Raw genomic sequence first — 16013 nt, 5'->3', positions numbered from 1 at the left:
CCTTTATTGTGTTGTACTGATCTCATCAACAGAACTTTTTTAACACTTTCGTGACCGCACCTATTCCCATCGATAGTATGTTATCGATGGCTTTAAGTTCAAATTTTGGCACTCTCTGAGAGGTTCTGGACAGCTAACGCAATACAAAGGGTGAAATAACATAATTTTCATCAGTTTTGCTTGCGAGTTTCTTCTTTCCCCCGCGGGGACATTTTTAAAGCTCGTTCGCAGTCGGGTAGGTGAGCGCTCGTTGTTCCAGACTTCGCATCGACGTCGCTCGAGGGTGCTCCACAGAAACGGCGAATTTCGACGGATTCCGATTGATCTGAGCGGGAATCTCTGGATGATGGTAGCAGCACAGACACGGAAGATGACTTCGGTTCGCCAGGCTTCAGTAAGCATGGCGAAAGTGCGTCAAACCTCCCCGGAACATCAGCAGCTATCCGTCAGTAAGTTTCGTCTTCTCCTTGGGTCGTTTTATCGCTGCCGCGCATCGATGCAAACGTATCCGGTGCATACTAAAAATAACAGCTCCTATGTGCAAGGTGTTAACTTCATTCCGGCGGGAGCATTTGGCGCCGGCTGCAGAAAGAGCGCAGTTCTCTCCGCGAAGACGGCGCGGAGTGGGCTTTGACCCAACGCTCCGGTGTGCTGCGCGGCGGCGTCTTTGTGTTGTTTTTCACCGCAGAAGTCGTCAGAATAATACGCAACCACACAGATAAGCATGCGTGGATGCATACTTTCGAAAAGCCAACATACAGTGAGAGGGACGGATCTATGGAGGGAGGTTACTGAAGAGAAGATGAGCAAGTTCAGCACACTCCATGTGTACATGGTAATCGTTGAAGTCCCGCGCTTGCATTGGTGTTGGTGTCGACGACATATTTCCAGGCCTTCATCAACCGTCAGTGATGCCACGGAAAAGGGTCAAGGCATCTTGAGTGTCTCTGATCTGAAGAAGACGACCGCCGCATCCCACGAGAAGCTTCACCACGTGTCTTCTCTGTTGCAACACATGAACGATTCTTCTACGCTATTTTTAACCCCGTCGGACCCTTTGAGTAGATGAGAAAATGGTGAAATCTGAAGGTCGGTATGGTATTCGGCAGTATATGAGGGAGAAAGAGGCCAAATGAGGGTACAATTATGGATTTTTGCAGACTTGGAACAGGTTACACTGTTCATTTCAACGAACACACAGGAAAATTGAAAAATACCAGAACTGCAAGATATGCTAGGAAAGTTGAACACACAAAAAAAATTTTTTTCCGAAACATGTGCAGCCAGCCTTTGTTTCACCGCATCGAGAACCTGCATCGCGCGGTGGCATGATAGGCACTAGTGCCTATATTCTTGTATTTATGTAAATAATCTTTCTACTTACAGAGCTTATATTTCCACTATTATTCTACAAGGGCTTTGCGTTCAAAACGTATATTTCGATTTTTTTTAATGTTTAACTTTTGCAGAGTAGCACTGATGTTTTTATGAATCTTTTTTCATTGTCACGATTATCTCGGGGGTGCTTGCAATAATGGATCGGGAGAGAGTGAGACGGGCACAGGAGACCGTGGTAGGACGGCAAAAAACAACAGTTTATAATGAGCAAAAAGATAACATAAAAAAGCGTTAAAGACACTGAGTAATTCAACCCAAAACCTATTTACATTTTCCAAAATCTCAGTTCATATCTAGAACTGCACCTAGCTAAACAATGCGTTCTAGCTGGCTTAGATACGTCTCCAACTCAGTCTGGCCACTATGGGACTTGCAGCAATAGAATGTTCTTACAATACGTCGCGACGACTCGATGTTCCCGTCGTGTCAATCTCTCGTCGAGACCGTCGCCGACGTCCTCAGTAGTCCTCCAAGTCCATCGTCGGTCGCCTTCGTCCAGCCTACCACTTGCTCTCGTCGCGTGTGTCCCCAGTAGTCTTCTCCGTCCTCGGTCCGTCGAGGTTAGGCCTAACTGGGCCTTGGTCCCTTGCTTCGGGACTCCACAGGTGACGGGCGTCTCCTTGACTGAACTGTGGTCGGCAGCCGTCCTGCCGAGATGAGAAGGGCTGCTGGCGATCCTGGAACTGCCGTATTGAGGGGCGACGTGTCCGGGCAGCCTCGCTTGGAGCCTTCCAAGGTCGACGGCCACTCCTCGGGCCTTGCCTTCCGCCACCTCCAGAACCGAGTACCAGCCGCTTTCGCCGCGGGTGCGACCCTTGCTCCTTCCTCGACCTTCTCCGTCCGGCGCCCCACAGCACAGTGCCACGATCATCCTTCGTCGTTCACCATCACGGCTCGGGTCACATGCCACGAGCCCCTATCTGGCCAATCCTCTGCGTCGACGTGGCTGGTGCGCGTGCCATCGGGTGACTTTGCTTCTCGCGCACCGTCGCCGCGCTTCCACGTTCGGCACGCGCCTCGTGCCCCTCCTTTACTCATCACATTCTTTTTGATGCATTTTTCTTTGTTTGATAATTTTTTGTTAAAATTCAAATAAATCCGTTGTTTGGAAATAATACTGTTGGAAAGACCGATTCTTCCTCTATCATTAGATATCCTACACTTTAGCATCAATTATTTTCTGTGGCAGGAAAAAAATATTTCCTGGACTAGCCAAAAACAACCGATTTTTCCGCGGTCACGAAAGTGTTAATCGACTCACTGACATTACTTTTCAGGCATACCCTGTATACATCTCTACTTTTTTTTCTGAAGAGACCGAAAATGCCCATCATGCTCAATTTCACTGAATGAGCTAAAGCATCTAACTGTGGCACACTGCACAATGATACTGTCCTCAGGCAGCACAACACTGGCATTGGATCGCAAGCGTCTCCTCCTTTTTTTATGAAAACCTGTGTCTTCAGCTTATGTAATATCAGCGGTTAATGGCACCACAAAGGCAAGCTATGGGCTTCAAGACTTAGCCCACATATCCCGATTATATATATATCACTCACATTGCTATTGGGGTAGTCAACATCCTTGTACATCAGCCGGTTTAGAGGCATGAAGGTGACCTCGCCTGGAAGCTGTTGACGGTTCATCTCCTGCAGTATCTTCGTCCCAATACGATCACTCTCCACTATATGATAAAACAACCTGCAAATAATTGATCAAGTCCCATGTTCAACAGAAACCCATCTGACAAGAAAGCAAAATATTTCAAGCAAACCTACACATGCCATTAAAAAATAAATAAAATACAGCATCAATGATATTTTTAAACCTCTATGGTTCCCTTGTTCACAATACTTATGAAAAGCTGTGGCACTGCCTCACGTACAGAGTACAATATGCAGTGAGTGCACATAGATCTCCAGCAGATTCCCATATGTTGAGTTCATCACAGCTGGTGCGGTTTGTGTATGTGAAGTGATTCTAAGAGAATAATTGTCGACAGGCTCTTCTTGTGTTAAAATTAATAGTTGACGATTCCCAGCCACTGTGATATTCACCCTTTTCATGGTGTTCTAGTATCGAGAATTTGAAACACTATGTACTTCTGCAATGACAGCACCACAATCACTGCATGTACTTGTGGTGATGAGAGATCATGCAGACTGGTACGTCGCAGCATCCCGAGAGAGCAAAAGAGACAGGAAACCACCGAAAGTGGCCATAGCCCTCGCTCTTTCTCAAACCGAGATTAAGTTATCATTACCAACTCAACAGGAATGTTGCAGCTTTGCTAGCAACAGAATACATGCCAACAATCACCAGCCAAACCAATGAGACAGTCATTATTGTGCTGTCCTAGCTCACTATTTGAACCACCGACGAAGCAGAATCCGAGTGTATGCACCCTCTAGTCTCTTACACCAACACTACAAGCTAACCCACAGAGCACACAAATCACTACCTCCAGAGCAGAAGAGATTACTCTAAGCTCTAAAGGTCAAATATTTCCCCATCCAACCAAAACTCACCTCATAGCCCCTGCAAAATGCTCTCTGCAATGTCACTGCTAAAGAAAACCTGGATTCCTTCTAGTAGGAGGCTGCAGACACTCGCCACAAAACCCCCCTCACCCCACCAACAAGCTTTGGGAGAGAAAGCCTTGGGCAGCTCTGGCCTCGAGGATCAGCTTAGGCTGGCTGCCCGAGTTCAGGCATCCTGGACTAAGTCCTTAGCTATCGTCTCGAAGCAAAGATATTTATTCTCTTTCTGAGACTCTAGCCCATAGAGGCCCATGCCAGCGGAGCACCTGTGCTTATGAGGACACAAGTGTCTCCGATATTTTGATGTGATGCCAATGCTGCTGCCACAACATTTTGTGGATGATCTCTGGAACCAAGACTCCACGAAAATATCACAACAGTTTACAAGTGGACAAATTTAAGAATTTTAAATGATCCATGGGGCAACCTCACAATGACACTGCAACCAAAACACTGTCTCTCAAATAACTTATCCACCAGTGCAATGAAAAAGACATGACATCAAACTGACTAGGACTGATCACCACTAAAAAATGGCAGTGTCTCTTATTGGAAATGCCGCAATTACAGACCAAACCAGGTGTGATGAACTGAAGACAAAAACCCTGGGGATATAGCCCATCCAGGGACACACACAACTGTCATTTGGTGCTTTACTGCGTTTGTATATGTGTGCGATTCTAACTAAATTTCTGTTGCTGATGTCAACGCTGTGTTTGTTTTCCTTTCTGCCTTCTTCATGTTTGTTTGTTTCCTACTGTTCACCACAAGAAAAAGAAACCCCATTGGACATTTACACACACGCACTGCTAAATCGACTCTGTACTATCACGACGGGAAAAAAAGTGCAGAAGCAGAAAGCGTAGCTTTGTCAGCGCGGCCTAGCGTCGGTCGGCTAGTCTAAGGATATGCGTCCAATTCCGATATGTTTTCGCTGTCGCTAGACAAATGTGTGCTTTCAGTCGGCATCACTATAGTGCTAGAATCTTGTTCTGGCTTGAGCTATCACACCGCCTCTGCGTTCCCAGTGTCAGGCAGATGAGAAGCATATGTGGTGTGAAAGCGCCAGCTGGACAAGATTCTAGCACTATGGTGATGCCAAATGAAAGCACACATTTGACTAGCAACAGCCAAAGCATATTGGAACTGGACCCATATCCTTGGACTAGCCAAATGACACTATACTTCGCTGACCATGACAAAAGCCAAGCTTTTCGCTTTTCGCATTTCTTTTCATCGCAACAGTTCATAAGCCAATACCACAGCTTTTTTTTATCAGCCTACTCAAAATACCTATATAAGCCACAATACATCAGCACTAACACATTTTATATATGTTTATGTGAAATATGCAGGGGTGCAACAGCCAAAATAGGATTTAGAGCAATTTTTGGAGCAGCAAAATGTTGCTTTTCGAGCACGAAAATCCAAATTTGGAGCTGGCTCAGTAAAACTTCTTTTGGGCCTAGTTGGTTCATAATCCTAGAAGTACACAGATTTACAACGTAAGCGCAAAGATGCACCGTCATTTTTTGTGTCGTTTCTTTCTTTGTGGTGTGTCTTTGCGTTTGCACTATAAATGTACTTCTAGGAGCTGGTTATGGGAAAAAAATCCTCCATTTTTTAGCAAGAAATCCAGGATTTCGAGCAGTACAACAAAGAAGCCATACTTTTAGAAAGAGAATAAAAAGATGTACAAACCGACCATTCAACATCAGCTATCTCCTGCACAATGCACATGAGCATTGCTGTTTCAATAAAGGCAGTGTGTTGAACCACCCCACAGTAGAAACAATCACGCAGTCCACATTAGCATGTGAAGTGTCTGTCAAATCATTTGACAGGCGCTGAAATGCTAATGGCAACTACGAAATTTGGGAGATTCATAAAGTCGGAGTGAGTGTGGTGTACGGTTTTGTTTATACTTTCTCTGGGCTGCAGAAACATCACACACAGTGCTGACTGATAACCAGTCATATTTAGATATCAGCGTTCATACTGGTACTGGGTGTGTTCAGAGAAGAATGCGGGTGCACATCCCATCCCCACTTTAATTTCGCTGAAATAAATATATCTTCCTGTTCGAGTCCCAAAAGCATTCTTTGTTTTACTTTTACAAAATGTTGCCCTGGTTGAAAAAATTCGGAAGTCTCCACTCAGCAGAACCGCTTTTTGCGAATTGCACGAAAATGGGATTTTCACGAGGTCCCACGAAATAACTATTGTAGCTGCGAGTCTCAAAATTTTTCTTGGCACCGCTCAAAAGCGAGCGTTTAGCACTATGTGAGAGCGCAAGAAAAAAGATTAGCTGTAAGCTGAACTCTCGGAGTATAAAAGGTTTGGATAACACCTTGTTCATGAGCTTTATGCGCAAAGAAACTCTCTCCCTTTGGAAAATGCTTCAGCCTCTTCAAACAGATCGCCGTAAAATGTACAGATGCATCTGTGTCTGTCACAAATTTTGTTCCTGAGCAAAATGCTGCTGAGGAGCTAAACTTTGCCATTCACTTGACAGAAACTTCTCCTTTGAAGATGGCGGTGAAGGGGAAACGTCATTTTCGGACGTCCTACGCCATGTGTAAGAAGGCAGAAATTGTGGGTGCCATCTCCAGGACACTTTCGGTGCGGACCCGGTCTACCTTCATTGCCTGTCTCGCGTCCTGTGCGCATTAGGGCTGAAAAAACTGTTGCATGTGAAAACCCAACTCGGCTGTACATATAGACAGACTTTTTCCCATAACTGCTTTTGCCGCGAACAATATTACGTCGAGTACAAACATGCATATGTACAAATTTGCACTTTAAAGCAACTCTTCATCTTTTTTCTGTCAAATTGATGTTTCTTGAAGACGAGAGAACATATTTAAGACCTTGTAGTGCCGCGCCAGTGGCAGCCAGCCGGCTGGAGAAAAAGATGACGAGTGCCGGTGGCTCGTAGCGCGAGGCAGTTGGGACGTTCAGGTGCTTTTGGCTGGCTGGACGCCACGGCCGCTGTTTGGCTTCGGCCTCTCGCTTCCTTCCTCGGCCGTACACCTTTTTCTCATTAAACAAGTGACGACGGCACGTCTACGTCGGATGCCGTCACGTCGCAACAACCTAAAAATCATGACAATCGCAACTACTATAGCTACATGCTCGCTCATTTAAGTGGTTGCGCGTGAACGTCAGTTTGGACACTTTGGCTGCTTTGTAACTCCGATCACACAAACATAATGCAACATGTTTTTCAAGATTAAGTTAGAGCACACTCTGCGCTTTATATTCTGGGGAGTTTAAAGAAAATCGAAGATGCCTTCTTTTTTTTATTTGCATTTCAAAATATTGCATTTTTAGAGACACACCTCTACTTCTGCATTTTTGGTTTCTGTCTGACATCATTCTTGGTAATTATATTTAACAGAATTGTTAAACTAATGTGTGGCAACACTCTGGGAAATTTTGGGAATTCGCAGTGTTACATACGTGGAGCAAAAAATTCTGAAATTAGAGCATTATTAAGCAATGTGCCGAATTTGCTATTTTTGTTTTCATAAAATATGGGCAACAAAACTTTTACGTTGTATGGAAGAAAACCGCAATTACCCCATTTTTTCCTTTTCTTTCCACAGTACAGAGTAAAACTAGGGGCAGTCACTGTCATGCTTCTTCTCGCAGACAAGCAAAACAGTTCTTCGCACTTAGTTGAAGTTCAACAAAGAAAAAGATGAGCACTCCCCACCAAACGCAAAGAATAAACACAATGTTTCGATATCGCATAGATTGGGGCCTTCCATTTCGATGATTAATATCTCAAAATACGTTTTTTTGGATAAAGTATTTCCACATCGACGTAGAGTTCGTGTGTGAAGATGACAGGCACCTGATTGCCGCAGCACTTTCGTAAAAAATCTGCATTGCACCTTCATGTGTTGCATGCGCGCCCCTTTTATCGCCTCATCTGGCTGGCCTGCAACCCATCGGACTATCGCTACAAGCATGTGTTCCTCGTTCTGTTCCTGCCACTCGGCTGCCTACAAGTACGGGCTACACTTTTACAGGGTTCACAGCAACTTTGAAGAAAATATCCAAGAGCTTTTAAGGATTTTCAAGCACCTAACGAAGAATTTTGAAGGACTTGAAACAACACTTGTTCAGATCGTAGAAAAAAAAACAGCTTTTACAGCATGAAACACATCTTTCATTGCACACAAGTCAAAGCAGGCACTTTTTTACAAATACAGTCAACGCCCCATTTTTCGGACTCCCTAGTAACCGCGAAATCGCCCGAAAAATCGGGCAGTCCGAAAAAATGAATTCGTGCTTTTTTATTCCGCTCAAGCGGTCAAATCGCAGCCCCGTCCGAAATAGCTTTAATGCCTCCCAGAAACTTATCAGGCATTTTGGTGCGCGCCCCGGCTCTCGCAAATACATTTGGTACTTGCCGCGAGCCCCGCTTAACTACGTGCCAACCGCCACTTGCAAATTTGCGTCTCGTTATGAGCGCCGCTGATACCAGCAAAGTGCGGAATAGATTACGGCTCACTCGCATGGAGCGTTTCGAAACGATGACGCGGAACACAGACTATGACGAAAGAGCGGACGACTCGTCCCGCTTTCCCCGATGCTTGAGCATCTGGAAAACACTTACCCCAGAAACGAGCGCACGTAAACGATTCGGCGATGCGCACACACATCGCCGAAGCTCCACCGATACGCAGCATTTGCTGCCATGTGAAACTGATCGTTTCCAGTTGTGTGCAGCACATCGCCAACTAAGCTGACGCCGTCACTGTACTGCTGCGGTACCGTAGGCATGCATTTGTCATGAAAGGGTTCGTGATATCCACTCCGTTCCTGACCGCACACAGGCGTGGCAATGTCGAGCTGGTTTCGTTCGTGAAGGCAACGCGTCTGCGCGGCGCACTTAGAAGTCTCACACAAAGAGGCAGCATGAATGACGGCGCGGCGCGTTTAGGTTCTCGGCTATTAAAGGGACACTAAAGGCAAATAACAATTTATGTCAGAGTGAAAGCCCAATGTATGACAACTTCTAAAACGGCAATATTATCAACAGCAGTGCCCTACTTACCGAGAAAATAAGCTAAATGTATCACATGATGAGCGCCACGAGTGGGACATTTTCGAAGTGATCCCGATGACGTAGGGAAGTCGGCCTACAATAAATCACAAGTAATCAAACTAGCAGCAGTAAAAAAAGAACATTCCGAGCATCAAAAGACGTAATAAAATGCTGTTTGTTCGTTTCCGCTTGATTCATGGAAAACAAAACCTCCGTGGCGTTGCCATGGGGAACGGCGCGCGTGGTTCAAAAGTTCCGTTTTCGCCGAACTGTGCCTCGCCCGTCTCAGTGGTAGTTTCGGGATCGCGTACTGGCGTGCGTGTTTTGCGCTCTCGTGAAAGTCGCTCTGACAGAAAGCTCGACAAAATACCGCATGCGTGTGATATTGCCGGATGCCCGAATGGTGCACAACGCCAGTGCTGCAGCAAGGAAACCGGTGTGTCTTTTCACTGGGTGCCGCGGAATGAACCCTTTCGGTCGAAGTAACTTAGTGTCATGCTATTGCGCCAGTGTGCTAAACAGTCAAAACCTCTGCGTGTGTGCTCGCTGCACTTTCGTACTGAGGATTACGAGACCAACCGCAACTTGGTGACGGCTTTGAATGTGCCCATCCGAGCAAGTCTTCGCCGCAGCGCCGTTGTTGCTACTGTGGGTCCCGCTACTTCCGCTCGGCTGCTACTAGTGTCGGCGGCCGCGCAGTAAAAGCGGGCAACGTTGGGCACGGCAGCAGTGACGTATGAGAGTCGTATTTTCAGGCGGGAGATTTGAAGCGCGCTAACGCGATGCGGACCACTAAAAACGTGATTTTATTTCAAAATAAGCACTTCCTTGGCACAAAAGCAGCGCTACGAGGTTTCTGGACTGCTATTTCAACAATCAACGTCGACTTAATATTTGCCTTTAGTGTCCCTTTAAATGCGCGCAGTACACATGCAACTGCGCTAGGCCACATGCACTGCCGAGCAGTTGACTGAAGATGCTTATCGTAAGGGTCGTCAGCGATCGCATTTGCAGTGATGCTACCGAGGACTTCTGATTTGGAGCAATTTTTGGAGCAGCGAAATTTCCGTTTTCGAGCACTTTGGAGCAGCAAAATTTTCATCTTGGAGCACTTTGGAGCAGATAATTTTGCATCTGGGAGTACTCTGGAGCAGCGAATTTTACATCCTGGAGTGCACTACAGAAGCATATTGCCATAACATTCAAGCACCGGAATATTACTGTGGGGCTCTTATGAACGCTAGAAGTATTTCGATTCATTGCAAATCTCATGGAAAAAAATCATCTCAGGAGAACTCCATACTTCACTCGCTAATGAAAAAATAAGGGCTCATGCAGTTGAGTGTTCTGAATTAACCTCTTCGGCGATTATTTTCGACACTAGCAAATAAACAGAATACCAGATCAATACAATTGCACTTTATGAAATAACACTCTAAATACATCTATGTGGTTATCAGCAGACATTGTAGACAAACGCCGTGATGTACTATCGCGCTCAGTATGACCTACATCGTGCGAGCGCGTGGCCGAGCGCTCTGCAAGGTTGTACAGTGGCGCCGATCATGGTATATTTTCGAGTTATCGGGAGAGAGTTTAGCTGCTCGTGCGAGCGCGCATCACCCCCACTTGCTTGCTTTCACCCTCGAAATTATCATTTTCGAAGCTGATATCACCGCACGGCAAGAACGAGGGCGAGGGTGAAAGCAAGTGGACGCGATGCGCGCTCACAGGAACAGCCAAACTCTCTCCCGATAACTCGAAAATATGCCATGATCGGCGCAACTGCACAACCTTGCAGAGCGCTCGGCCACGCGCTCGCATGATGTAGGTCATACTGAGCGCGATAGTACAGCAGTGCCTCAATGCCAAAGAGCCACACTGTCCCTAATGAATTCCCCTAAGAAAACTCCTAGGCGAAAGCCATGTTCTTTTTCTTCTCGATGGACGGGTAGATCCTCCCCCTCCTTCTCTGCAAGCTATCTGCACCTCACCTGGTTTTGCGCTAGCTCCATGATCGGCGCACCGATTACGGAAGCAGTGTAAAGCGACGACGTCGTGATGGCGTCATCACGTGACATCGCGATATATGACGCCATGATGACATCACAAGTTTTGACGATCTATGACGTGATGATGACGCCATCACATGATTATTTTTTGCATCAATCGATTGACGCCGCCAATCAATTTTCGTGCTTGATAAAGCATCTGACGCTTTCGCATAATATTGCGTATTGAACGTTAACAACCTGGCCTTACATACCAAACTGTCCTCCACCATGTCACCTCCTTGCCATGCGTGAAACAGCTTCGCTTATCATCCACTTCACAGAGTGAAATGGCTCCTGAACTTTTTTTAAATGTTTATTGTGATAACAATTATATGGACGCTCTCCGCGGATTATTGCTGTCGCCATTGCCGTAATTTTCTGTATAAAGTCCAAATTAATAACATCACCACGCGCATTCTAGCCGCGGGTAAAAGCTCGCGAGCGCTGGCGACGAACGCGGCTGAAGCGGAGATTAAGCTAGCCGGCCGTCTGTCTCCGTCGCACGGACAGCGCATGAGATAACATCTTCCCGCGTGCGGGCCTGCCATCGATTGCTCATCAAACAGAGAAGAAACGCCCCGCCCGTCTTTCGTAAGGAGCATGAAAGGACGCCAGGGGAGCGGGGTGGGGGAGGGGACCGCATCGTTCGAAGGGCGCAGTCGTAGAGTTATTGTATATGCTACCTTTAGGTAGCAGAGTTGCGCATCTGTTTTCCAAACGCCGCTAGCAACCATGCATTGCGGAGAAGCTGAAGCTCGGACCAATTTTTTATTTCTCGACGCCGACGCTGCAGCTCACTCAATTAACACTAGTCATCGACAGTCAATGTTTATCGCCGGCCTTCGACAGGCCAGACATGTTTATCGGCGACGCGGTAGGCATGTCGGTAGGCATGTCGCCTGCAAAAATGGAGTGCGACTTCACCGCACAGCTGTGGTTGCTAGCCAGACCTATGCGCTACTCTGCTACCTAAAGGTAGCATATACAGTGACTCTACGCAGTCGCTTGCGCGCGCGCCATCTCGAGGCATTAGGAGACGGCTCGTAAACTTGCTGTGCTCTAAACGCTTACTTCGTGTTTAGAGAACTCAGAACAAGAAAACGCTTCGGTTCCTGGAACGGCCATATTCCCTTAAACCAGTGTTTCGCTGAGTTACGCGAGATCGAATCCAAAAGAGTTAGCTGCTAGCCTTACTTCATTTAACAATACGATTTGTTGGTATCGCATCCATTGCTTCGCCGTTAAGCGAAACTGAGTTTTTTTACCCGTCAGCTATTGACCCCTGAAAGCGAGGGGCGGACGTGTAACATTGGGTAGCCGCTTCACTGTGGGCCGTCAGCGACGGGCCCGCTACTGACAGCTGCGTATTTGCGGCTGCTCCGACGAGGAGATATGATTTTACTAATGAGATGACATTTTTAAAAAAGCAAGCAAAAAATTCGAATTGGAACCCTAGCACGTGAGCTCGAAAGGGCAGGGCCTTTTAGGGGGTATTTACCGCAGTGATTACAAACTCAGACGTGCTGGCAGAAGGAATTACGAAAAAGCTGTTCTGGATGAAGATCCATGGATAAAGTATATCTGAGGAAAAGTGTCAATGCGTTTCCACCGTTCGCGTGCTCTTCCATAAACGCGAAGCAAGGAAAATTCGATATTGTCCCATATATCTACTGCGAGCGATCCCAGATTTCATTCCGCGATGTCCGGAAACAGAAGTGACAGACATTTTAGCGGCACTCATGTAGTTATTACTGAACATTGCTTTCCTTACGTGCCGTGCGACGCTTGAAACGAGCTATCAGCAGCGTTTCTAGAACAGACGATGTCCGCCAATGAATCGCCGTCGCACTTTCTCGCTACCGAGAGGCCTAGACGTCACGAGCCTCTGCGGAGAGCGCGTTTTGCTGTCGAGCCGACTTATAGAACAGAAGCTGCATCGGCACAGTGCATGGCACTGTGGCTGATTCGGGACGCACGCGCGAGCGCTATTTATTCAGCAGAATAATTCTTGGTCCATGGTTGCGAATTTGGCAGCCCCCAAGATCAAGCTGCACATGTTCTGACGCGCCAGCCGTGCGATTGCCGGTGATAGACGCCCCCAAACCCGAGACTTTGGCGCAGTTTGGCGCAATTTTGGTCGATATTATCAGGATGGCGCAGTAAATACAATTTGGCGCACTTTGGCGCAGTTGGAGCAGGAGTGGAATCACTGCATTTGTCACTTGCCGCCATCACGCCTCCGTGCATTTCCGCTGCTGATCCGTAAAGACATCACCGCACGGCGCCGTGATAGCGGCCCCTTTGAATTTCTTATCTGCTTCACCCCATAACATTTCGGCATTGCGGCTAAGCTAACAATCGGACTGTGCTACTGTCGCTAACAGATCGACTAGCGAAAGCGCTGGTTCGAACATACGAGATGATAGACGCGGCAGAGGTGGGGGCTTCAATTAATGCCTTTCGGAACTGCAAGTTGGGCCGAAAGTCTGAAAAATTGGACGCCGAAGAGTTTAAGCGTCCGAAATTTCGGACGTTCTAATACATTGATGTATATGGGGCTGGTGATGGTGCCTCGAAAGCGTCCGAATTTTCGAAAATGTCCGGAAAATCGGGCATCCGAAAAATCGGCAGTTGACTGTGATAGCTACTAAAGCAGTTTTTGCAGTTCTTTTCTTTGCTCATATTTTGTTCACTGCAGGTTTTATGGGCATTACACTGTTTTCAGCAGGTTTCAGTATTCTTCTGCTAGGTTGCTCAACTTAAAATGGTTCACCTGACGATATGGAAGTATTGAGTGAGCACACACACACAGAATGAGCACACCAGCCTTAGAATTTTTTCTACTTATCTGAATATACAGATGACATAAATGCCGCTAATATAACACAAAAATGCAGGGAAGAAACACAAACATGACAATACGGGTAGCACTTGCAACTTATTTTGTGCCATTTTAGGGGCAATTATGTCACATAGCAAGTATCAACTAGGCCATGAACAGGTTCACCTGATGAGTATATATGCACATACATTTACAAAGGGGTCGGGCACTCTTCCCTCCCCACTGCCACAAAATAAAATCCTCGTTAACCCTCTGATGAAAAGTAGGCTCGTGCGAATATAACCTTCTAGGCTCAAAGTGAATGGCAATTTGTGTCAAATAATTTTGAAATGAATTCGAATAGCAGCACGATTTGAGAAGTAGTAGGATGAAACTATATGAAGAAAAATACTTTAGGTTTTAAAGTTTCTCATACTTAAGCAATATAAGACGCCAACAAAAAAAATTAAGTGCAGAAGTGTGGCTTCATGCTGATACGGATTTCCCCTGACAAGCCGGTTTCATGGCACAGCAGTCCTGTGGTGCAGTGAAACCATCTTTAAGGCGGGTTACATGTGGTAGAATATGTCTTACATTCCATTGAAATACTTTCAACTTTTAAATCAATGTCATAGCGAATTCGAAAATGTAATATGTGCTCAATTATTCGCACAGAACTATCCAAAAAGCAACTGCTTTAAAATTGGCTCAACGAAACTGTATTGACAAAATTCAAGGACATTTAAGGACCTACAAAAATTTAAGGGTTTTCAAGGCCTTGAAAATGCTATATGAAAATTCCAGTGTTTTCAAGGGTTTCAAGCATGGCTACGAATCCTGTTTTCAATAAACATTCTTCTTGTTCTGCTGACTACGCTGATAACTTGCCGGTCCGGCAATGCTACGTGCACGCCATGGCTATGCTGCAGTGGCAACGAAGATGGAAATCGCCCATGCAGTGAAAGACAACCTTCAACATGACACCACGAAAAACCGAGTAACCAAGACGATCATGGCTCCCCACCACATTCCGCACTTCGAAGAAGGCAAAGGTAAGTGGAAGCCATACCTTAATAAAGTAGATGCATGCTTCGAAGCGAATGCCATTGAATACTAAACTAAGAAAAGAGCATTGCTGGTTGCTGCCTTAAGCATGCACACGATCCCAGTGCAGGCAGGGAAGGTGGCTCTGCACAAGCCGAATGCGTTGACCTACGAAGAAGTCGTCGCAGTTTTGAGTGACCACTACGATCCCAAGCGACATGAAATCACCGAAAGTTACAAGTTTTTCAGTCGTCAAGCGGATCGAGGGCAAGCCCATTAATGAATTTCTGGTGGACATTCGCCGAATGGCTGATGATTGCAATTTTGGCAGTGCTTTGGATCGCATGCTGCGAGATCACATCGTGTGTGGTGTCCGGTCAAGTTCACTGCAGAAGCAGCTGCTTGCAAAACGGGAATTAACGTTAGAAGAAGCTTCAGCAATGGTCCTTACAGCTAAGGCTGCAAAGAGTGGCGTGAAAAACATGATCAGATCGGCCTTGACACCTGTGTTAAAGGTGCAAGCGTATCAGAAAAAACACTGCAGGACGAGAGGAGTGTTGATGCACATCAAGAATGCGCGGTAGTACAAAGCACAATGAGACTGACTGCACCTGGTCTAACGTTCGCTGTTACTGGTGTGGAGGATGCGGTCACCTTCCAAGGAAATGCAGAAGCTGCGGTTCTCGCGAACAAGGCGCGGCAAGAAGGGCACAAATTAACACTCTCACAGGGCGGAAGGCTTGACCGACGACAAACACGATGCAGTGCACGTCTGGACCTTGGCATTGGAACAAAAAGAACTATCTGGAACCACCGATTCACCGAACATTCACTTCATGTGGTGTGCAGCTTGCCATGGAAGTCGATACTCGGTCGCCCGCTTGTGTCATCCCACGTCAACTGTACAAGCACCACTGTGACCAATGGCAGAAACTGAGACCATCCAAGGTGAAATTGTTATCTGGAACCACCGATTCACCGAACATTCACTTCATGTGGTGTGCAGCTTGCCATGGAAGTCGATACTCGGTCGCCCGCTTGTGTCATCCCACGTCAACTGTACAAGCACCACCGTGACCAATGGCAGAAACTGAGAC

General features: G+C 46.5%; 1 protein-coding gene across 1 annotated transcript in view; it reads right to left on the bottom strand.

Moving 5' to 3' along the window:
• Positions 1 to 16013, bottom strand: part of LOC119379432 (structural maintenance of chromosomes protein 3) — a 661154-nt gene that overhangs the window by 291396 nt on the left and 353745 nt on the right. Inside the window, exon 16 of the mRNA XM_049411979.1 lies at positions 2958 to 3099. Coding sequence (XP_049267936.1) covers positions 2958 to 3099 — 142 coding nt within the window. The remainder of the gene's footprint in view (positions 1 to 2957; positions 3100 to 16013) is intronic.

This window comes from Rhipicephalus sanguineus, chromosome 1 (assembly GCF_013339695.2).
Source record: "Rhipicephalus sanguineus isolate Rsan-2018 chromosome 1, BIME_Rsan_1.4, whole genome shotgun sequence".
In the NCBI taxonomy this organism is placed as follows: Eukaryota; Metazoa; Arthropoda; class Arachnida; order Ixodida; family Ixodidae; genus Rhipicephalus; species Rhipicephalus sanguineus.
This window is presented reverse-complemented; position numbering and strand designations above follow the sequence as displayed.